The sequence below is a fragment of the Mustela putorius genome, unplaced genomic scaffold (genome assembly GCF_011764305.1).
Source record: "Mustela putorius furo isolate JIRA1106 unplaced genomic scaffold, ASM1176430v1.1 tig00537269_pilon_pilon_pilon, whole genome shotgun sequence".
NCBI classification, from domain to species: domain Eukaryota; kingdom Metazoa; phylum Chordata; class Mammalia; order Carnivora; family Mustelidae; genus Mustela; species Mustela putorius.
In genome coordinates this window covers 105,863-130,408 of record NW_025422407.1, presented here as the reverse complement: position 1 = coordinate 130,408, position 24,546 = coordinate 105,863, and the positions used below count along the sequence as shown (strand labels likewise).

The 24,546-nt window shown below is 40.9% G+C and overlaps 1 protein-coding gene across 1 annotated transcript in view; it reads right to left on the bottom strand.

Annotated features, from left to right (window-relative positions):
• Nucleotides 1-296: 296 nt before the first annotated feature.
• Nucleotides 297-24,546, bottom strand: part of LOC101672053 (ribonuclease pancreatic) — a 126,583-nt gene continuing 102,333 nt past the window's right edge. The window contains 2 exon segments of the mRNA XM_045073798.1: nt 297-914; nt 917-996. Coding sequence (XP_044929733.1) covers nt 523-914; nt 917-971 — 447 coding nt within the window. The 5' untranslated portion in view covers nt 972-996 and the 3' untranslated portion in view covers nt 297-522.

Below are 24,546 nucleotides of genomic sequence, written 5' to 3'. Positions count from 1 at the left end.
TTCTGTGCCAGAGATTTTGGTATTTGAGCTCCCCCTCCATCAGCTCACCCAGCGGACAGTCCCAGAGTGTAGCTCCCTTTCATCTCAAATAGCCCATACTTAACAGCTTCATATTTGACAGCAAGGCATCTCTGAGCAAAGGAATGATCTCAGGTCACGGAGAACCAAGAGTCAGTAGCAAAGGTAAGTAATGATTCTATTCGATGCTTACAAAATCTACCCCGATTTACAGTTCTCACCCAAGCAGGAAAGCAATCACACGATGGTATCAGGATGGTGACAGTTTCAGAAATCCAGGTGGTTGCAACTGTGTTTTACTGAAAGAATCCAGGAAGTGGTTTACACAGGGACTCCCTCACCTCCCAAACCACACAGGGGCAGGTCCTGGGTAGGAACGCATGTGTGTTTGGGATAGGAGCCCTGGCTGGAGTTCTTTCTCTCAGAGCTAGGAAGGGAGAGGGGAGAAGCAGTTGCCACAACAGGGAGGTGGGGCATCTTGCTACTCTGGCCTCAGGTGCAGACCTACACAGAACCATCAAAGTGGACTGTCTCATACTGTACACACTCACAGGCCACGATGATGAATTTCTCTTGCTGCTTGGTCTCGTAGTCGCATTTGGGGTATTTGGAGCCTTTCTTCAGGCGGCAGTCGGTGATGCGCATTTTGGAACTGCTTTGGTGGCAGTTGGGCTTCCCGTTCTTGCAGGTTACATTTCCCTGGAAGCAGATGACCTGGACATCTGGCAGAGGCTCGTGGATAAACGTGTTCACCGGCTTGCAAAATCCAACTGTCATATTCCGGCGCTTCATCATTTGGTTGCAGTAGCTGGCATTGACGGTGGAGGTGTTCGAGTCTATGTGCTGCCGCAGGAACTTCTCGGCCCTCGACTCCTTGGCCAGAGAAGGCTGGACACTGCGAGAACCAGCAGCACCAGAACCAGTAGTGGGATGAAGAACCTCTCCTGAGCCATGGTGGTCTCACTCCTCTGGAAGAGCCTAGCCAGGGAAGGGAGAGAAGAGAAAAAGCGCTGCCTGAGAAAGAACCCCAGCTCCTACCTGTGGCCTCCCTGGCTCACAGTCTCCGTTTGGGTCAGCCGGAAAGGTACCCCTCCTCCTGTGCAATTTTCCAAGGATTGAGATGCTCACATAGACTCTTGTTGAAGAGTATTTAAGTCCTACTAGCTGGAGAGAGGTGGTCTTTCCCTCTGGTTGGTGACTTGACAGTGAACTAAAATCCTGCAGTCCTATGTCTGAATATTAGAGATTTTAAAAATTTAAAATCTATTTGAGGGGGCACCTGGATGGCTCAGTCTTTTAAGTGTCTGCCTTGAGTTCAGGTCGTGATCTGAAGTCCTAGGATCTAGTCCTGTCTCGAGCTCAGCTCCCTGGTCACTGGGGAGCCTGCTTCTCCCACTCCCTCTGCTGCCCCCTCTGCTTGTGCTTTCTATCTATCCCTGTCAAATAAATAAATAAAATCTTAAAAACATTAAAAAAATTAAATACATTTGAAGAATGAGTACATTTATACCCAGTGCTCAAGGTGCTTATCAGGAAATCCTTTTGAATAAAACATGAGCTGAACTGTATCCCTGAAATACCACATGGCCTATAGGATCATGACGGACAGAGTGAGGCCTATTGATCTCCAACACAAGGGCAACAGCCCAGTTCCTAACACCAGTATCATAGAGGGATGCCATTGTATTCCCAAGAGCAATGCTTCCCTCCCCCAGTGCCTTTGTTTCCCTGCAGCCCACATACTCCATCCCATATTGGTCCAGCTCAAGTTTTTTCAGGTGCTAACCTCAACCACCCTGGTCCCTCTAACCCAACACAGAAGAAGAAGGAGTCCCTGAGATCATCTCTTCAGCCACTGACCTGGATCTCTAGCTTGGTCCCTAGGACAGAGCAGAAGGCCAGTCTCTGTGATCCCGGGATCCCTGGGGAGGGAATCTTATACAGATTACAAAGGGGCTTGGCTTCCAAGGAAAGATAGGTGGGAGGAGCATCTTGGTTTCACTTTAGTGGGAACCAAAGACATTGTGAGGAAGGACATTGTAGGGAACCATCCACACCACTCTATTTTCAGGACTGCTGGGAAGGGTGAGTCTTGTTTATAGGAACCGTACCATGTGAACCTCATCTGTCTGCTGGCTCACAAGGAGCAGCAAAGAAAGCCACTACGGTAATGATGCCTGAACCGCAGCAAAGTCCTTGTCATCTCAGGGGGCCATTTGCATCAAACAAATAACTCTTGCAGGTTTGCAAAGGACACATAAACACGTGATCCCCAGAGCACCAGAGAAATGGAGGTCCTCTGTCTCCCCAGGAGTCCTGGTGTGACTGGAATTCCAACAGCACCTCTTCTGGTGTGGGGGGCATTCTGCTTTCTGCAGCTGGAAGACTGCATGGACCTAGGGTGTGTGTGTGGGGGGTCTGGGCTGGGAGAGGAGGAGACCTGCGACCTCACCCAGTGTTGGCCACTTCAGCACTCCTGCGTGTGGAAGGTGGATGGTTACAGTTCTTGGCCACAGCAACCACTCCTAGAAGGTCAGAGTGGAGGAGAGGAACTAAAGTTAACAAAACCCCAAGGGATGTCAGGCTGGCTCAGTCACCAAGGCACGGGACAAATCTTATGACTTTGCTTCTGTATCCATGTCCTGAAACTGTGCCCTGGGCTTTTCACTTCCTGAAAGTGGCAGCTGGAATGCTGAGGGTGTAACCTGACCATGTGAATGGCTTTTCCCCTCGTTAGCACACCATAATCTTAATTCAATACACTGGCTTTGATTTCTCAACACACCAACATAGAATTATTTACTCTGGCACTTAGAAATGAATAAAATAAGGCATTTGCTGACAAAACAATAATATAAAACAAAACCTAATGGAGTTATTTGACTTCATTAAAGCAGTCTTCCACTAAAAAATTTCTAAGAATGGATTTGAGGTTACAAAGAAAGGCTACTCATCAGAAATATGAATTCAGGAAGGAATAAAGAAAGATGGTGACAAGTATGTGAACAAATCAAAGATCTTTTGACTATATAAAACAATAATTTCTTGTTGAGTTAAGAAGATAAAATTAAAATATATATCAGGAACATAACTTGGAAGTGATGTGAATTGCCGTGTTCAAGAGATGATTAAAAGTATTGATTAGACTTCTCTATGTTTAGTATGCATTTGAGAATTTCTAAGATAAGCAATGAAAAGAAGGGAAACACAGGGTTTGAATTCCAAACTAGCAGAGAATAAGTAGACTGTGGATCAGTTAGGAGAGTCTAGTTGTGCTGCAGTAACAAACAATCTCAAAATTTCAGTAGTTTAAAGTTTCTTTCTTTTTCCAGCTACATATCTATCTTGGTCCAGCCTAGGGGCTCTGCCTGCTATTGTCACTTGGGAAAACAGGTTGGCACAGGCTTCTTCTTGACACACACTGTCTTAATCAAAGAGGCAGAGGAAAGAACATAGCACTGGGATGCCCCGGTGGCTCAGATGGTTAAGCATCCTGCTCTTGATTTTGGCTCAGGTCATGATCTCAGGTCATAAGATCAAACTCTGAGTTGGGCTCTGGGCTGAGCTTGGAGTCTGCTTGGGATTCTCTCTCTCCTCCTCCTCTGCCTTTTACCCACTCTTTCTCTCTGTCTCTATCTACGTAAATAAATAAAACATAAAAAAAAAATACAGCACCGCAGAGGACAGCTCTTAATGCTTCTGCTGGAAGGGACATATGTCACTTCTATTCACACTTCATTGACCGGAGAAAACCTCATGGTCACATTTAAGTGCAAGGGACAGAGAAATAGGATCCTTCTAGGTGCCTGGAATGAGAGAATTATTTTGAACAGCTTTAATGGGTGTCACAGAATGACAGACAATTACACCACTAATCCAAAAGAAGGGAAGAAAGGAGAGGAAATATAAATGCCAGACAAATGAGACTAATAGCAAAGGCAAAGTAAGGTAGTAGGTATTCATTGAGGAAAATAAAAATGAATAATTATGTTATATAAATGGACTAAATGGTACAGTTAAAAGACAAGATTGATAGAAAAAAACTAACACTCTTTCTCTGTCTACGTGCATATATATAGAGTATACCCACAGACTACGTGTATATTTATATATATATACATGTACCTATAGATAACTTAAAATTTTTAAAAATGTTTAAGAAGGTAATATTTTATTAGATGATGAGATGTGATAATCAGGAGATCAATGGAGTATTTTCTGGAGTACTTTCAGAGAACCGTTATTCCAATAGGTTGAAGAAAAAGTCAGAGTGAAAGAAATGGAGTTAATGAGGAGGCTGACAGTGATGAGATAGAGTAAATTTGTGCACTAACATGATGGGGATGGCTGGGGAGAAGGTGACATGAAGGGGTGCACATCTTGGGGAAAGAGTCAGTATGGGAGAAGACAGTGAAAATACAGCACAGAGAGAGAGCATAGCTCCAGGAAGGGGGCTGACATGGATAAAGGAATAGGAGACTGTCTTGTCTGTGAGGTTGGTGGAAAGGGGGAGGTGGGTACCAGACAAGGAAAAGGATGCAGCTGAGACACAGTGACGTTGACTAAATATGAGCAGCAGAAGAATGTCCCTTCCAGCAATGGGATTTTCTCCAAGGAGTGAGACTTGAGTCTTGTTTGCCTCAAACCTCTGTTTTAAAAAATGGTTCTGAGAATGTCTGCATCATCTCTGTTGTCCTCTAGGTCATGGGGACAGCTATCCAGTATAGAATGAGTCTGTGAGCCATTACTGAGAAACCTCATTTCCCATACATTATATCACAGTTGCAGTATTTACCTTCATTACACAGATTAAATATGATATCAATCTCTCAAAATTTCTCTCAAGTAGTTTGACATACATCATAGTTGTCATTTCTTTAGGCATATACGGTGTGATATTCATTTCCATAAACCACTCTTGAGAATTTGACTAAAGTCTGTAGAGTGAGGAGACCATATGTATTAGTTGCAGCTTCATGACTGGTATGTTATGTTCAGGAAAATGTTATCACCTCTCTGGACCTCAGTTTGTCATCTATAAAACACATGGATGATTGGCAAAGCACTAATAAAAGAGAATTTAAGTGCATAGCAACTGGAGTCTGTTTGGACAGTGGTCTGGAGTCAGTTCACCTTTTTAATTATTCCTGAAACTCCAACTTGCATTTTTCTGGTTGAGTGCAGATGTGTACCCAAAAGTCCTGCATTATGATTTTAAAGATCAATAATATATCAACTTCTGTATTTGTTTCCTTATCTGTAAGTTAGGAATAATTTAAGTACCTTATTCTAAGATGCTATGGACTGAATGTTTGTTTCCCACCCCCACCCCAAATTTGTATATTAAAACCTAAGTCTCAATGGGTTGGTAACTAGAAGTGGGGCCTTTGAGAGGTGATTATGTCATGGAGGTGGAGCACTTGGGAATGGGATTAGTGCCCTTACAGAGAGACCACGGAGAGCTCCTTTAGCTCTCTATCATGTGAAACTGGTTCATGGCTATGAAACCATCTAAGTGCCCCTGCTTGCTGAGGACCATCCCTATTTATGCTCATTTCTTGGCTAATATATAATAATGTCCCTCTTCACTCTCAAAAGTGTCCCAACCAGACAGCAAATTATAGGGTCACCCTATTCAAAGCACACTGTAAGCCCTAAAAGAATTTTAATGTTATTATTATTACCACAACTGATATTGTTTCTTCAAGAGTCAAAATTAAAAGTTCACTTTTAATTATGATCTAGTAGTAGAGGTAAGTAGAGATGACAGTAATTGAAGTTTCTTTTTTAAAAATTTATTTATTTATTTTTAATATTTATTTATTTGAGAGGTAGAGAGAGACAAAGAAAGAGAGAGAGCATGAGAGGAGAGAGGTCAGCGGAAGAAGAAGCAGACTTCGTGCTGAGCAGGGAGCCCGATGTGGGACCCTATCCCAGGACTCCAGGATCATGACCTGAGCTGAAGGCAGTCGCTTAACCAACTGAGTCACCCAGGTGCCCTGAATGAGACTTTTTTTTTAAATTTATTTTTTATTTATTTTCAGCATAACAGTATTCATTATTTTTGCACCACACCCAGTGCTCCATGCAATCTGTGCCCTCTATAATACCCACCACCTGGTACCCCAACCTCCCACCCCCCCCCCCCACTTCAAATCCCTCAGATTGTTTTTCAGAGTCCATAGTAATTGAAGTTTCTGATTGGGAGGGAAGGATAAACTGAAAAGTTTCAAAATTCTCTTTATTTTTAAAAAAATCATCTTATTGATTTATTGGACAGATAGAGAGCATAAGCAGGAGGAGCATCAGAGGGCGAGGGAGAAGCAGGCTTCCTGCTAAGCAGGGAGCCCAAGATGAGGGGCTTGACCCCAGGACCCTGGGATCATGAACTGACCCAAAGGCAGACACTTAACTGACTGAGCCACTCAGATGCTATAACTTCTATCTTTATAGAGAATCAGAGAGCAGTGAAAATGGAATGGGTGTATCAGGAAAACACAGGCAGATCTGGGATTGGACATCACAGTAGGCACACTAAGATTTACTGTGGGGTAACTGTCAGAAGGCACTTGCACCTTACAGCTTAGGTGCAGCTTACTTTGCACCTAAAAGTTTCCTTTGGCTACTCCCTTCTGTGTGGTAAACAGTAGAGTGGCCAGAAAGAGGGAGGGGGTAGATCCAGAGCAGGATATGTCTTATCTGCAGTCCCCCGTCTTGTTCTATCTCTAAAATTTCCTCTCAAGAGGCCTCAATTCCTGTTATGTTCCTGGGGAAAGTTGCCTCAAGACAGCTTCAAATCTCCCAGATATCTCCAGGCCTCAGAAAAATGGACCATTGGGGATAGCATTTCAGACCTGGAACTTCATCAGCCAGCTCAGATGACTGGGGTTACAGCTGAAGAATGAAATCATTACTGGCTGAAGTTCTCAGTGAACAATGTAGTTTTGTTTAACATTTCTGAGTGCTTGTTGATTGATCAAGTTTCAGAAAATACTCTCTTCCAATGAAAAGTATTTAGACTGGGTATGGGAGTAAGTCGGGGAGGTCTGGGATTTGTCCTGACTTTCACTGACCTTCCAGCCCCTTGAGAGTATGGCCCTGTAATCAGTTCATCCTGTCCAATGACAAGTCTAAGGAAAGAGAAGAGAGCTGTCTCTGGGATGGCCAAATAGATATGCCTGCTTATCTACATGTTATCATCTCAGTCTCAAAAACACTTTCTGCTCCTGACTCTATGCCTACTTAACTTCATTTGTGACTTTATGGAACATCATGTAGTGAGAAAAAGCATGGGCCTGAATTAGAACCGCAACGCCATAGTATAGCCTATGACTAACAGCATGGTGTGCTTATGCCTCACTGTATGGCACACTTACTAAACAACAATACTTTTATTATCTCTGATTTTATGGTTTAGGTGTAAAACATCAGTCTTCAGCAGGGAATGTAGAGATAAGGCAAAAACTGCAAACACATCCTAAACTTTTGGAGTTCATCATGGTGGGATGGGCAAAACAATTCTCAGACTATGTTAGATGTATTACAAGAGTGAGCAAATGAACACAAGGGTTAATGTTGTGAAGAGCCAGGGTTCAACCTGGACATGTGTTTATGGAATAGGTGGAGGAAACAGAGTGGAGGAAGAAACTTTTTCCTCCACCCTCTTAGGTTCAGAGAGTAGGAATGTACAAATTAAGCTGGCAAAAGATAGACTAGCAAGAGAAAAAACCCTAGTTACATACACATATACAGCACCCAGAGTGAGCCCTAATGGCTTCTATAGACTTTGGGAGATGTGTCAAAGTAGGTCCATTATTTATAACAAATGTACTGCTCCGGTGTAGGATGTTGACAATGGGAGAGGCTGAATAATTATATATGAGAATTCTGCTTTCTACTCATTTTTTGCTGTGAATCAAACTGTCGCCACAAATGATGTCTATTTAGAAGGAAAAATTAAAAAGTGATGCTGATTTCTTCAAAAATTTCAGACTTTTACTTACTTCTCTCAGCATCATCTTTTCCAGTCCTGTCTATGTTGACACAAAAGTTGGGTATTCATCCTTTCTGATGGAGGCATAATACTCCATTGTATATGTCAAGCAGAGAGAGTCAATTATCATATGGTTTCACTTACTTATGGAGCATAAGGAATAACACGTAGGACATTGGGAGATGTTCAGGATGGTACAGCAAGCTTCCACATACTGGATGGCTTATAAACAACAAACATCTCTAAGAGTTTAAGGGATTGGAAAGTCCAAGATTAAGGCACCAGCAGATCTGGTGTCTGCTGAAAATCCACCTGATATTTATAGATGTTTTATAGATGGCTACCTATTTGCTGTGTCTTCATATGGTAGCAGGGCAGGGAGTTCTCCTGAGCCCCACTCCTGTGGGCTCTACCCTCATGACCTAGTCATCTCTCAAGTGCTTGACCTCCCAATACCACCATATGTGAAATTTCAACATTTCAAACATTCTGTCTATAGCAATTGTTTTTCTACCCACCAGTTCCTCTATTAGATTATTTAGTTTAATAAATATTCAATCAATTAGTGGCCAGTTAATCTTCACCAAAGCAAGTAGGACTATCCAAAGGCAAAAAGATAGTCCCTCCAAGAAATGGTTGGTAGAAGTCAAGATGGCAGAATGGTAGCAGGCTGAGATGACATCAGGTTGCAGGAGTTCAGTTAGATAGTTATCAAACCATTCCGAACACCAACAAACCCATCAGGAGATTGAAGAGAAGAACAGAAATTCTTGAAACAGAACATTGACCACTTTCTGAAAGGTAGGACTTATGGAGAAGTGAATCCAAAGAGATCGGAAAGTAGCCTGTGTGGGGAGGGGCCGGTTTCCGGCAAGCCACGGAGCAATGGAGCACAAAATCAGAACTTTTAGAAACCTGCTGTGCTGGGGTACCTGGGTGGCTCAGTGGGTTAAAGCCTCTGCCTTCAGCTTGGTTCATGATCTCAGGGTCCTGAGGTGAGCCCCACATCAGGCTCTCTGCTCGGCAAGGAGCCTGCATCCCCTTCTCTCTGCCTGCCTCTCTGCCTGCTTATGATCTCTTTCTCTGTGTCAAAAAGAAAAGAAGAAGAAGAAGAAGAAGAAGAAGAAGAAGAAGAAGAAGAGAAGAAGAAGAAGAAGTCTGCCGCACTGAAGGACATCACTCCAGAGTCTAAGCGCGGGTGGAGCCCTTGTGGGGACAGCATGGTCTCAAGTCCTGTGGGGTCACAGAAGGATCAGGGGTTTCTAAGTGTAGCAGAGCTCCCAGGTATTAAAGCAGGGAAGCTGGCTACAGAGACAGAGCCAATGAGTGAACTCTGAATTCGGGGTTACCTTAAACTCTGATCTGTGGCACAGTCAGGGCATTGCTCTTTGAGCAGGGACCCCACAAGTGGCAGGGCCGGGGAGACCCCCCCCCCCGAGAGTGGCAGAGATCTGCTGGGTTTGGAGACCCTAAATGGGGCTGTGTGCCTGAGACAGAATTTCTGGGTCACAGGTCATGTGAGCTCAGAGGGTGGCTGAGGACCAGGTAGTGATTGAATGCTTTTCTCCAAGGGTGCATTGAGGAGTGAGGTCCTGAGCTCTTGGTTTCTCTGGGCTGGAGATTGGGAGGCTGCCATTTTAATTCCCATCCTCCAGAGCTCTTCAGAAAGCATTCAGGGAACAAAAGCTCCCGAGAGAGAAACCAAGCAGATTACTTAGCCGGCCTCTAGCAATGGCAGAGCAATTCCGCCTCAGGCAAAGACACTTGAGAATCACTATAACAGGCCCCTCCCCACAGAATATAAGCAAGAAATCCAGCCAGGACCCAGTTCACTGATCAAGGAGAAGAGGGTAATTCCAGAGGAGGGGAAAGCAAAGCCTGGAATTCATGGCTTTCTGCTGATGATCCTTTATCTTGTGAAGTTAATTAAATATTTTTTAAATTTAATTTCTTTTCAGTGTAACAGAATTCATTGTTTATGCACCACACCCAATGCTCCATGCAATACGTGCCCTCCATAGTACCCACCACTTGGCTCCCCCAGCCTCCCAACCTCCCACCCCTACAAAACCCTCAGATTGTTTTTCGTAGTCTCAAAAGTGACTGCATCAACTTGCATTCCCACCAGTAGTGTAGGAGGGTTCCCCTTTATCCACATCCTCTCCAGCACATGTTGTTTCCTGTCTTGCTAATTTTGGCCATCCTAACTGGTGTAAGGTGGTATCTCAATGTGGTTTTAATTTGAATCTCACTGATGGCTAGTGATGATGAACATTTTTTCATGTGTCTGATAGGCATTTGTATGTCTTCGTTGGAGAAGTGTCTGTTCATATCTTCTGCCCATTTTTTAATATGATTGTCTGTTTTGTGTGTGTTAAGTTTGAGAAGTTCTTTATAGATCCTGGATATCAGCCTTTTGTCTGCACTGTCATTTGCAAATATCTTCTCCCATTTCGTGGGTTGCCTCTTTGTTTTGTTGACTGTTTCCTTTGCTGTGCAGAAGCTTTTGATCTTGATGAAGTCCCAAAAGTTCATTTTCGCTTTTGTTTCCTTTGCCTTTGGAGACATATCTTGGAAGAAGTTGCTGTGGCTGATATCAAAGAGATTACTGCCTATGTTCTCCTCTAGGAACCTGATGGATTCCTGTCTCACATTGAGGTCTTTTATCCATTTTGAGTTTATCTTTGTGTACGGTGTAAGAGAATGGTCGAGTTTCATTCTTCTACATATAGCTTCCCAGTTTTCCCAGCACCATTTATTGAAGAGACTGTCTTTTTTCCACTGTATATTTTTTCCTGTTTTGTCGAAGATTATTTGACCATAGAGTTGAGGGTCCATGTCTGGGCTCTCTACTCTGTTCCACTGGTCTATGTGTCTGTTTTTATGCCAGTACCATGCTGTCTTGGTGATCACTGCTTTGTAGTAAAGCTTGAAATCAGGTAACGTGATGCCCCCCACTTTATTTTTGTTTTTCAACATTTCCTTAGCAATTTGGGTCTCTTCTGATTCCATACAAATTTTTGGATTATTTGCTGCAGCTCTTTGAAGAATACCAGTGGAATTTTGATCAGAATGGCATTTAAAAGTGCAGATTGCTCTAGGCAATATAGACATCTTAACAATATTTATTCTTCCGATCCAAGAGCATGGAATGGTCTTCCATCTTTTTGTGTCTTCTTCAATTTCTTTCATGAGTGTTCTGTAGTTCCTTGAGTACAGATGCTTTACCTCTTTGGTTAGGTTTATTCCCAGGGATCTTATGGTTCTTGGTGCTATAGTAAAAGGAATCGATTCTCTAATTTCCCTTTCTGTATTTTCATTGTTAGTGTATAAGAATGCCACTGATTTCTGTACATTGACTTTGTATCCTGCCATGTTGCTGAATTGTTGTATGAGTTCTAGTAGTTTGGGGGTAGCGTCTTTTGGGTTTTCCATATGAAGTATCATGTCATCTGCAAAGAGAGAGAGAGTTTGACTTCTTCATTACCAATTTGGATACCTTTTATTTCTCTTTGTTGTCTGATTGCTGTTGCTAGGAATTCTAATACTATGTTGAACAAGAGTGGTGAGAGTGGGCATCCTTGTCGTGTTCCTGATCTCAACGGGAAGGCTGCAAGCTTTTTCCCATTGAGGATGATATTTGCTGTGGGTCTTTCATAGGTAGATTTGATGAAGTTGAGGAATGTTCCCTCTATCTCTATACTTTGAAGCGTTTTAATCAGGAACGGAAGCTGGATTTTGTCAAATGCTTTTTCTGCATCAATTGAGAGGACCATGTGATTTTTCTCTCTTCTCTTATTGGATTGTTCTAATGCATTGATTGATTTGCGAATGTTGAACCATCCTTGTAGCTCAGGAATGAATCCCATCTGGTCATGGTGGATAATCTTTTTAATGTACTATTGGATCCTGTTTGCTAGGATATTGTTGATAATCATGGCATCCATATTCATCAGTGATATTGGTCTGAAATTCTTTTTTTTGGTGGGGTCATTGCCTGGTTTGGGGATCAAGGTAATGCTGGTTTCATAGAAAGAGTCTGGAAGTTTTCCTTCTGCTTCAATTTTTTGAAACAGCTTCAGGAGAATAGGTGTTATTTCTTCTTTGAAAGTTTGGTAGAATTCCCCAGGGAATCCATCAGGACCTGGGCTCTTGTTTTTTGGGAGGTTTTTGATCACTGCTTCAATCTTGTTACTAGATATTGGTCTATTCACTTTATCAATTTCTTCCTGTTTCAATTTGGGAAGTTTATAGTTTTCCAGGAATGTATCCATTTCATCTAGGTTGCTTAGCTTATTGCCATATAACTGTTGATAATAACTTCTGATTATTGTTTCTACTTCCTTGGTATTCATTGTGATCTCACCCTTTTCATTCATAATTTTATGAATTTGAGCTTTCTCTCTTTTCTTTTGGATTAGTGTGGCCAATGGTTTATCGATCTTATTGATTTTTTTAAAAAACCAGCTTCTAGTTTCATTGATACATTCTACCGTATTTCTGGTTTCTACCTTATTGATGTCAGCTCTAATCTTGATGATTTCCCTTCTTATGTGTGGAGTTGGTTTGATTTGTTGTTGATTCTCCAGTTCTTTAAGGTGTAGAGACAGCTGGTGTACTCTGGATTTTTCAATTTTTTTGAGGGAGGATTGGGTGGCTATGTATTTCCCCCTTAGGACCGCCTTTGCTGTATCCCATAGGTTTTGGACCAGATTGTCTTCATTCTCATTGATTTCCATGAATTGTTTAAGTTCTTCTTTGATCTCCTGGTTGATCCAAACATTCTTAAGCAAGGTGGTCTTTAGTTTCCAGGTGTTTGAGTTCCTTCCAAACTTTTCCTTGTGATTGATCTCCAGTTTCAAAATCATTGTGATCTGAGAATGTGCAGGGAATAATATCAGTCTTTTGGTATCAGTTGAGTCCTGATTTGTGACCCAGTATGTGGTCTATTCTGGAGAAGATTCCATGTGCACTCGAGAAGAATGAGTATTCTGTTGTTTTAGGATGGAACATTCTGTATATATCTATGAGGTCCATCTGATCCAATGTGTCATTCAATCCTCTTGTTCCTCTGTTGATTTTCTGCTTGGATGATCTGTCTATTACTGAGAGAGGTGTGTTAAGATCTCCTACTATTAATGTATTCATATCAATATGATCTTTCTCTCTCTTTTTTTAAATATTTTATTTTTATTTATTTGTCAGAGAGAGAGCATGCGCAAGCACAAGCAGACAAAGTGGCAGGCAGAGACCAAGAGAGAAGCAGGCTCCCCACCGAGCAAGAAGCTTGATGTGGGACTCCATCCCAGGACACTGGGATCACGACTTGAGCCGAAGGCAGCCACTTAACCAACTGATCCACCCAGGTGTCCCATGACTCTTTCACTTCATTAGCAGTTTTCTTATGTAATTGGCTGCTCCCATATTGGGGGCATAAATATTTACAATAGTTAGATCTTCTTGGTGGATAGTCCCTTTAAGAATTATGTAGTGTCCTTCTGTATCTCTGACTACTGTCTTTAGTTTAAAATCTAGTTTATCTGATATGAGAATCACTACCCCGACCTTGTTTTGAGGCCGATTGGCATGAAAGATGCTTCTCCATCCCTTCACTTTCAGTCCAGGACAGGGCCAGGGGTGATTGTCCTGGGTCAGGGGACTTAAGCCCCTGTCCCTAACTGCCCAGATTCCCGCAACTTTCCCCCATGATCCTTTGCTCTTTTTGAGTGCTTTCAACCAGACTCCAAGTTAATGCTGGTCCCCAGTCGCAGGGCACTCTTGTATTGGGGTATTACTTTCCAGTGGGTCACTTCTGGTGGCTTCCTCCCCCTTTTGCTTATCTTCCGATATCAGTCTGATGTTCCCACTCCATTTTGTCTGCCCACTGGCATCTTTTGCCTCCGTAGAGATCCAGAAGTGTATAATTATAATCTCAGGTAATCAGCTCACTTTAGGGTTTAGGTTGAAACAGCACCTCCACCTACTTCCCCGTCATCTTGTCTCCTCCTAATAAAATATTTTCAATTTTATTTCTTTTTTATTCTAATTTTTTAAGGGTATATCCTTAGGTTTGAAATGGGTCTCTTGTAGACAACATATGGATTGGTCCTGTTGTTTTATCCAATCTGCATCCCTGTGTTATTTTATGGGCACATTTAGGCCATTCATGTTGAGAGTGATTATTGAGAGATACGTTTTTATTGACATCAGTTACCGGTGAAGTCTTTGTTTCTATAGATTGTCTCCATATATTTCTGTTCAATGATATTCTTAGGATTTTTCCTCTTTTATAGAACCCTCCTTAATATTTCCTGCAGTGTCAGTTTGGTGGTCACATACTCTTAAACCTTGCTGGTCTTGGAAGCTCTTTACCTTTCGATCCATTTTGAATGTCAGTCTTGCTGGATAAAGTATTCTTGGCTGCATGTTCTTCTCATTTAGTGCCCTGAATACGTCTTGCCAGCCCTTTCTGTCTTGCCAGTTTTCTGTGGACAGGTCTGACATTATTCTGATGGGCTTTCCTCTGTGCATAAGGAATTTATTTGTCCTAGCTGCTTTCAAGAGCTCCTGTCTACAATTATGATTCATCATTTTCACTATCAGGTGTCTTGAGGTCTTTCTAGATTCTATGATCTTGGGGGGAGACCGTTCTGCCTCTAGTATATGAATGCTGGTTCCATTCACAAGATTGGGAAAATGTTCATGGAGAATTTGTTCAACTACATACTCTAGTCTTCCTTCTTTCTCCTCCCCCTCAGGGGTGCCAGTAATTCTGACGTTGGAACATTTCATGGCGTCATTTATTTCCCTAACTCTGTTTTTGTGGCTTCTAAGCTGTTTGTTCTAGGCTTTCTCCTGAATCCTTTTTCTCTGTCTTCCAGATCACTGATTCTATCTTCTGTCTCAGTTACCCTAACTTTTAGAGAATTTAGATTAGATTGGAACTCATTGAGAACATTGTGAATATCATCCCTGTTGGCTTTCACATCTGCCCTAATCAATTCCATTTTGTCATCGATGGCTTTCTCCAACCTAGCTATTGCCTGGATAATTGTTATCCTGAGTTCCCTTTCTGATATATTGTCTATGTCCATAGCCATTAGCTCTATTGCAGAAGGCCTTGTCTCTGAATTTTTCTTCTTTTGGGCATTCCTCCTTCTAGTCATTTTGGTGAGAGATGGCTGAATGGATGTGTAGCTGAATGTATTGACAGTGGTTCAGGGAAGGTGCACCCTAGAAGGCTTCTGAACAGTCCAGAGTCCCCACCCAAAAGAAAGAAAAAAAGGAAAAAAAAAAAAAAAAGAAGAAGAAAGAGAGAGAGAGAGAGAGAGACAGGAAAAAAAATGTAAGATAAAATAAAAGAGAAGGCCTAGACCAAATGGACCCCAAGGCAAGATTTATGAAGTATATAAACAAAAACAGACAAACAAAAATACCAACAAAAGTAGATGACAAGAGAAAAGAAAATAAGTAAGTAAAAACAAACAAAAGAACCTCGTCAATAAGAACCTCAAGTATAAGATTTATGTACTACCAGGATAAAAAGAAATACACAGAAACACTGGTGGAAGAAAAAGATGGGGGAGTGGTTATAAATTCTCAGTGTGGGTGAGGAAGGTTAAATTGATTCTTCCTGGATGTATCTTGAAATCTTTGTTAAAGGACTCAACTTTCCTAAGATAAAGGGGGATTAAAAACTGGTTTACCTGTAGGGGTAGCAATGACTGGGGAAAGGGGATTACCTTGAAGCTTATCTGTGTATGAATATTAAAAAAAAAAAGAAGAATAAACTAAAATAAAAGAAAATTAAATTAAAAAAATAGAAAAGCAAAAGAAAAACACAGGTATATGTATCAAAAAGTTAAAGGTTAAAAGGTTTTTATGTAATTTGATGTACTGGACATCTCACTGTGATGGTAAATAGGTAAAAAAGTTATATATATAAAAAATGAGCCAGAATATTGGGAATGAATGAAAAATAAAAGTTGTATCTATGAAGTAGTGGTGGTTGTCCTCTTGTCTTTTTTTTTTTTTTTTTTTTGGTTGGCTTTCTGGGGGAGGGGCCTGCCATGTGTATTTTCAAGGAGTTAAGTCCTTGTGCGTCTTGCTGGAGTTAAGTCCTCCTGCCCCCATCAAGGGGGTGGGCTCTGAGGAAACCGGTTTTTCAGGCATTTGTTCTCTGGAGGTTTTTGTTTGTTTATTGGTTCATATGTTTTCTCTCCCCTTGGGAGCTTTTGATGGGTTTTGGAGGCTTAGAGAAAAGCAAACTGCACCCAGACCTCCTCTCAGAGAGAAGCCTCAGTCTGTTCTCTAGGTGCTCCAGAGCACATAAATCCCCCCTCTGCTGCTGGCAGAGCATGTTCCCAGTCATAGTCTCTGGGGTCATAGGAACTCCCGCTTGTACCCAAAACCATGATATCTGTGGCCATCTGGGCTGCTCCAGACCACCAGAGAGGTCCCAGGCAGTGATAGAGCACTGAGATTTTCCTGCTGGCCTGGCCTGGGAGTGCTCAGACTCCCTGGGTCCGAAGAGCACCCTGGCTGGCACCTGCATGCACCTCTCTCAGGGGGAGATGTGGGGTGGGATTCAGACTCTGGTAGCATGGCTCATGGGTGGAGAGTGCAAAAGGCTGTGGTTCTGCTTGCTGGTGAGTCTCCCTCACCCTCATGGAAGCCACCACCCAGATGCTCTCAGGCAAGCTGTTGGCTCAGGGACCAAGACCTGGCTTTTTTGAAGCACCTCTCTGGCTCAGTGACAGGGGTGGTTTGTTTGGGTTGGGGGACTTAAGCCCCTGTCCCTAACTGCCTAATTCCTGCAATTTCTCCCCACAATCCTTTGCTCTTTTTGAGTGCTTTCCACCAGACTCCAAGTTAATGCTGGTCCCCAATCACAGGGCACTCTCATATTGGGGTATTACTTTCCAATGGATAGCTTCTGGTGGCTCCCTCCCCTTTTTGCTTATCTTCTGATATCAGTCCCATGTTCCCACTTCACTTTATCTGCCCACTTGCATTTTCTGCCCCCGTAGAGATCCAGAAGTGTATAATTCTAATCTCAGTCTGTTTTCATTGGTGATCAGAGTTCTTTGGTAGGTAATCAGCTCACTTTAGGGTACAGGTTAAAACGGTGCCTCCTCCTCCTACTTCCCTGCCATCTTATCTCCCCCATTAAAATATTTTAAATTTTATTTCTTTCTTATTCTAATTTTTTTTAACTTTTACCCTTTTCTCTTTTAACATTTTTAAACTAGTTTATCTTAACAGTACCTTTCTTAAAAAATACTTTTGAACCTTTATTATTATAGTCATATTTTATCCTTCATTGTATCTAAACTTATCTTTTGTATGCACATAGGTTTTTTTCTTCTAAAATATTTTGGGATACATATTCTTCTAATAGATCAAAATAAATCTAGCACAGGGTTTGTTCTAGTCTCTGGCCTGAGCAAATTCTCTCCACTTTTTCTTTCTTTTCCCAACCAACCTATCTTATGAACTCCTTTTTTATAATTTTTAAAAAATTTCGTCTTTACTGTCATGTTCTATCCATTCATCATATTTACCCTTGTTTGTGTGTGTGTGTGAGTGTGTGTATTTTTTTCCCCTTTCCTTAACATTTTGGGATGTAGTTTCCTCTAAGAGACCAAAATACTCCCAAAATCAAGTGGGTCGCTCTGTTCTATTCACCAGTCATATATATATATATATATATATATATATATATATATATATATATAATTTTTCTATTTAATTAAAAAATATTTTTGCACTTCTTTTTACTCCCTTTCTTCTCCCCACAATTTCTGGTCTCTTCTGATTTGGTTAACACACATTTTTCTGGGGTCATTTCCACCCTTGCAGTATTTTATTCTCTCACTCATATATTCTTATCTGCATAAGATGACAAGGTGGAAAAACTCAGCACCAAAAAAAAAAAAAAAAAAAAAAAAAAGAAAAGAAAAGAAAAGAAAGAAAATAAAAAAAGGTAGTACCAAAGGCTAGGACCTAATCAATACGTATATTGGTAATATGTCAGATCTAGAGTTCAGAATGACGATTCTCAAGGTGCTAGCTGGGCTTGAGAAAGGCATAGAAGATATTAGAGAAACACTGTCTGGAGAAATAAAAGCCCTTTCTGGAGAAATAAAAGAACTAAAATCTAATGAAACTGAAATCAAAAAAGCTATTAATGAGGGGCAATAAAAACTGGAAGCTCTTACTGCTAGAATAAATGAGGCAGAAGAGAATTAATGATATAGAAGACCAAATGATGGAGAATCAAGAAGCTGAGCAAAAGAGAGACAATCAACTACTGGATCATGAGGGGAGAATTTGAGAATTAAGTGATACCATCAGACACCACAATATTAGAATAATTGGAATTCCAGAAGAAGAAAGAGAGATGGGGGCAGAAGGTATATTGGAGTGAATTATTATAGAGAATTTCCCTAATATGGCAAAGGGAACAAGCATCAAAATCCAGGAGGCACAGAGAATCCCTCTAAAATCAGTAAGAATAGGTCCGCACACTGTCATATAATAGCAAAACTTACAAGTCTTAGTGACAAAGAGAAAATCCTGAAAGCAGCCCGGGACAAGAAGTCTGTAACGTACATTGGTAAAAAATATTTTATTGGCAGCAGACTTATCCACAGACACCTGGCAGGCCAGAATGAACTGGCGTGATATATTCAGAGCACTAAATGAGAAAAACATGCAGCCAAGAATACTATATCCAGCTAGGCTATCATTGAAAATAGAAGGAGACATAAAAACCTTCCAGGAAAAACAAAAACTAAAAGAGTTTGTGAACACCAAAGCAGCTCTACAGGAAATATTGAAAGGGATCCTCTAAGCAAAGAGAGAGCCTAAAAGTAGTAGACCAGAAAGGAACAGAGACAATATACAGTAACAGTCACCTTACAGGCAATACAACAGCACTAAATTCATATCTCTCAATAGTTACCCTGAATGTAAATGGGCTAAATGCCCCAATCAAAAGACAAGGGTATCAGAATGGAAGAAAAACAAAACCCATCAATATGCTGCCTACAAGAAATTCATTTTTGACCCAACGGCACCCTCCAGATTTAAAGTGAGGAGGTGGAAGACAATTTACCATGCTAATGGACATCAAAAGAAAGCTGGGGTGCATTCCTTATATCAGATCAATTAGATTTTAAGCCAAAGACTAAAATAAGAGATGAGGAAGGACACTATATTATACTCAAAGGGTCTGTCCAATAAGAAGACCTAACAATTTTCAATATCTATGCCCCTAACAGTGGAGCAGCCAACTAGATAAACCAATTAATAACAAAATCAAAGAAACACATTGACAAATACAATAATAGTAGGGGACTTTAACAACCCCCGTCACTGAAATGGACATATCATGCAAGCAAAAGATCAACAAGGAAATAAAGGCCTTGAATGACACACTGGACAAGATAGACATCTTGGATATATTCAGAGCATTCCATCACAAAGCAACAGAATACACATTCTTCTTTAGTGCACATGGTACATTCTCCAGAATAGATCACATCTTGGGTCACAAATCAGGTTTCAACTGGTACCAGAAGATTGGGATCATTCCTTGCATATTTTCAGACCACAATGCTCTGAAGCTAGAACTCAATCACAAGAGGAAATTTTGAAATATCCCAAATACATGGAGGCTAAAGAGCATCCTACTATAAGATGAATGGGCCAACCAGGAAATTAAAGAAGAATTGAAAAAATTCATGCAAACAAATGATGATGAAAACACAATGGTTCAAAATCTGTGGGACACAGCAAAGGCAGTCCTGAGAGGAAAATATATAGCGATACAAGCCTTTCTCAAGAAACATGAAAAGTCTCATATACACAACATAACCCTACACCTAATGGAGCAGGAGAAAGAACAGCAAAGAAAGCCTAAACCCAGCAGGAGAAGAGAAATAATAAAGATCAGAGCAGAAATCAATGAAATAGAAACCAAAACACAAAACAAAACAAAAAAACCCACAATAGATCAAATCAACGAAACTAGGAGCTGTTTTTTTGAAAGAATTAGTAAGAATGATAAACCCCTGGCCAGGCTTATGAAAAAGAAAAGAGAAAGGACCCAAATAAATAAAATCATGAATGAAAGAGGATTGATCACAACCAACACCAAAGAAATACAAACAATTATAAGAACATATTATGAGCAACCATATGCCAGCAAATTTGACAATCTGGAAGAAATGGATGCATTCCTAGAGATGTGTAAACTACCACAACCAAACCAGGATGAAATAGAAAACCTGAACAGACTCATAACCAGTAAGGAGACTGAAGCAGTCATCAAAAATCTCCCAACAGACAAGAGCCCATGGTCAGACGGTTTCCTAGGGGAATTCTATCAAGCATTTAAAGAAGAATTAATTTCTATTCTCCTGAAACTGTTTCAAAAAATATAAATGGAAGGAAAACTCCCAAACTCATTTTATGAGGCTAGCGTTACCTTGATCCCCAAACCAAAGACCCCATCAAAAAAGAGAATTACAGACCAATATCCTTGATGAACACAGATGCGAAAGTTCTCACCCAAATCCTAGCAATAGGACCCAACAGTACATTAAAAGGATTATACACCATGGACTAAGTGGGATTTATTCCACAGCCGCATTTGGCTCAACATCTGCAAATCAACCAGTGTTATACAGTACACTAATAAAAGAAAGAACAAGGACTATATGATACTCTCAATAAATGCTGAAAAAGCATTTGACAAAGTACTGCATCCTTTCTTGATCAAACCTCTCCAAAGTGTCGGATTAGAGGGTACAAAGCTGAATATCATCAAAGCCATCTATAAAAAACCCACAGCGAATATCATTCTCAATGGAGAAAAACTGAAAGCCTTTCCCCTAAGGTCAGGAACACGGCAGGGATGTCCATAATCACCACTGCTATTCAACATAGTACTGGAAGTCCTAGCCTCAGCAATCAGAAAACAAAAAGAAATTAAAGGCATCCAAATTGGCAGAGAAGTAGTCAAACTCTCACTCTTTGCAGATGATATGATACTTTACGTGGAAAACCCAAATGACTCCACTCCAAAACTGCTAGAATTTGTACAGGAATTCAGTAACGTGTCGGGATATAAAACCATTGCACAGAAAACAGTTGCATTTCTATACACCAACAAGACAGAAGAAAGAGAAATTAAGGAGTCCATGCCATTTACAATGGCACCTAAAACCATAAGATACCTAGGAATAAACCTAACCAAAGAGGCAAAGAATCTGTACTCAGAAAACTATAAAGTACTTATGAAAGAGATTGAGAAAGACACAAAAAAATGGAAATATGTTCCATGCTCATGGATTGGAAGAAAAAATATTGTGAAAATGTCTATGCTACCTAAAGCAATCTACACGTTTAATGCAATCACTATCAAAATCCCATCCATTTTTTTCAAAGAAATGGAATAAATTATCCTAAAATTTATATGGAACCAGAAAGACCTTGAATATCCAGAGGAATGTTGAAAAAGAAAGCCAAAGTGGGTGGCATCACAATTCCAGACTTCAAGCTCTATGACAAAGCTGTCATCATCAAGACAGTATGGTACTGGCACAAAAAACAGAGACACATAAATGAGTGGAACAGAATAGAGAGCCCAGAAATAGACCCTCAACTCTATGGTGAACTAATCTTTGACAAATCAGCAAAGAATATCCAATGGAAAAAAGACAGTCTCTTTAAAAATTGTGTTGGGAAAATTGGACAGCCACATGCAGAAAAATGAAACTGGACCATTTTCTTACACTAGACAGAAAAATAGACTGTAAATGGATGAAAGAACTCAATGTGAGAGGGGAACCCATCAAATCCTTGAGGAGAACACAGGGAGCAATCTCTTCGACCTCAGCCACAGCAACTTCTTTCTAGAAACATCGCCAAAAGCAAGGGAAGCAAGGGCAAAAAATGAACTATTGGGACTTCATCAAAATCAAAAACTTTTGCACAGCAAAGGAAACAGTCAACAAAACCACAAAACAACTGACAGAATGGGAGAAAATATTTGCAAAAGACATATCAGATAAAGGGCTAGTATCCAAAATCTATAAAGAACTTATCAAACTCAACACCCAAAGAACAAATAATGCAATCAAGAAATGGGCAGAAGACATGAACAGACATTTATGCAAAGAGGACATCCAGATAGCCGACGAGACAAATGAAAAAGTGTTCTCCATATCACTCAGCATCAGGGAAATGCAAGTCAAAACCACAATGAGATACCACATCATGCCAGTCAGAAGGGCTAACATTAACAAGTCAGGAAACGACAGATGCTGGCAAGGATGTGGAGAAAGGAGAACCCTCCTACACTGTTGGTGGGAATGCAAGCTGGTACAACCACTCAGTAAAACAGCATGGAGGCTCCTCAAAAAGTTGAAAATAGAGCAGATGTATGATCCAGCAATCACACTACTGGGTATTTACCCTAAAGATGCAAATGTAGAGATCTCAAGGGGACATGCACACGAATGTCTACAGCAATGTCTACAATAGCCAAACAATGGAAAGAACCTAACTGTCCATCAAAAAATGAATGGATAAAGAAGATGTGATATATATACATACAGTGGAATACTAGGCATCCATCAAAAGAAATTAAATCTTGCCATTTGCAATGACATGGATAGAACTAGAGGGTATTGTGCTGAGGGAAATAAGTTAATCAGAGAAAAACAATTATCGTATGATCTCCTTGACATGAGGAATTTGAGAGCAAAGTGGGTGTTTGTGGGTTAGAGAAGGAAAGAATGGAACAGAATGAAATCCAGAGGGAGACAAACCATAAGAGACTCTTAATCTCACAAAACAAACTGAGGGTTGCCAGGGGTATGGGGGTAGGGAGAGGGTGGTTGGGTTATGGACATTGGGGAATGTATGTGCTATGGTGAGTGCTGTGAAGTGTGTAAACCTGGCAATCCACAGACCTGTACCCCTGGGGCTAATAATATATTATATGTTATAAAAAAAATTAAGACAAAAACCACACAAATGGTTGAGAATCCCGGACAGCTTCATACCAACGAATAAAACTGGACCACTTTTTTTTTCTTTTTTACCAAACAAAAACAAACCCCATATGGATTAAGGACCTAAATGTGAGACCTGAAACCATAAAAATCCTAGAAGTGAGCACAGGCAGTAATTTCTCTAACTTCAGCTATAGCAACAAATTTCTAGATATGTCTCCTGAGACAAAGGAAGTAAAGGCAAAAATAAATCATTGGGACTACATCAAAAGAAAAAGCTTCTGTGCAATGAAGGAAACCATCAATAAAACTAAATGGCAACCAGGGCACCTGGGTGACTCAGTTAAGCATCTGCCTTCAGCTCAGGTCATGATCCCAGGATTCTGGGATTGAGCCCTCATCATGCTCCCTACTTTGTTCAGATACTGCTTCTCCCTCTGCTTCTCCCTCTGCCTCTGCCTCTACCTCTCTCTTTCTCTGTCTCTCATAAATAAATAAATAAAATCTTTTAAAAAATATTTTATTTATTCATTGGACAGAGAGAGAGCACAAGCAGGCAGAGCAGCAGGCAGAGGGAGAGAGAGAAGCAGGCTCTCCACTGAGCAGGGCGCCCGATGTGGGGTTGGAGCCCAGGACTCTCAGATCTGGACCTGAGCTGAAGGCAGATGCTCATTTAACAACTGACCTACCCAGGTCCCCTACATATTAGGTCTTTTAATGACTTTTAATGATACCTAAAACAGTCATCAGGCAAAATGTGCTTTCTTCCCAACACCAAACTGCTTTCTCAAGAAAGAATGGTGGGACACCAAGGGAAGTCAATGGCAATTCTTCTTAGAGAAAAATATTTTTGTATCAAAATAGAGATTGTCTGGATGGTGTGTGTTACCAGTCATCCTTCTGAAAGACATCAAAGAAAAAATGGCTGGGGCCCATGGCTGGCACAGTCAGAAGAGCATGTTGACTCTTGATCTATGTGTCATGATTTTTGAGTCCCACATAGGGTATAGAAACTACTTAAAAATCAATCAATCTTTTTAAAAATGTTTTATTTTTTTATTAACCTATAATGTATTATTAGTCCCAGGGGTACAGGTCTGTGAATTGCCAGGTTTACATACTTCACAGCACTCACCATAGCACATAGGTTCCCCATTGTCCATAACCCAACCACCCTCTCCCTACCAGTCAATCAATCTTTAAAAAAATATTGCAGCTGGGATCCCTGAGGGGTATAGTCAAAGTGACCGACTCTTGGTTTTGACTTATCTCTAGATCTCAGGGTCTTGAGGTCAAGGTCCACATTGGGTTCTACACTCAGCCTGGAGTCTGCTGGTTTCTCTCTCCCTCACCCTCTGCCCCATCCTCACATGTGCTTGCTTGCCTTCTCTCTCTAAAATAAATAAATCTTTTAAAAAAATAACATATAATGTGTTATTTGCCCCAGGGGTACAGGTCTGTGAATGGTCAGGCTTACACACTTCACAGCACTCACCATAGCACATACCC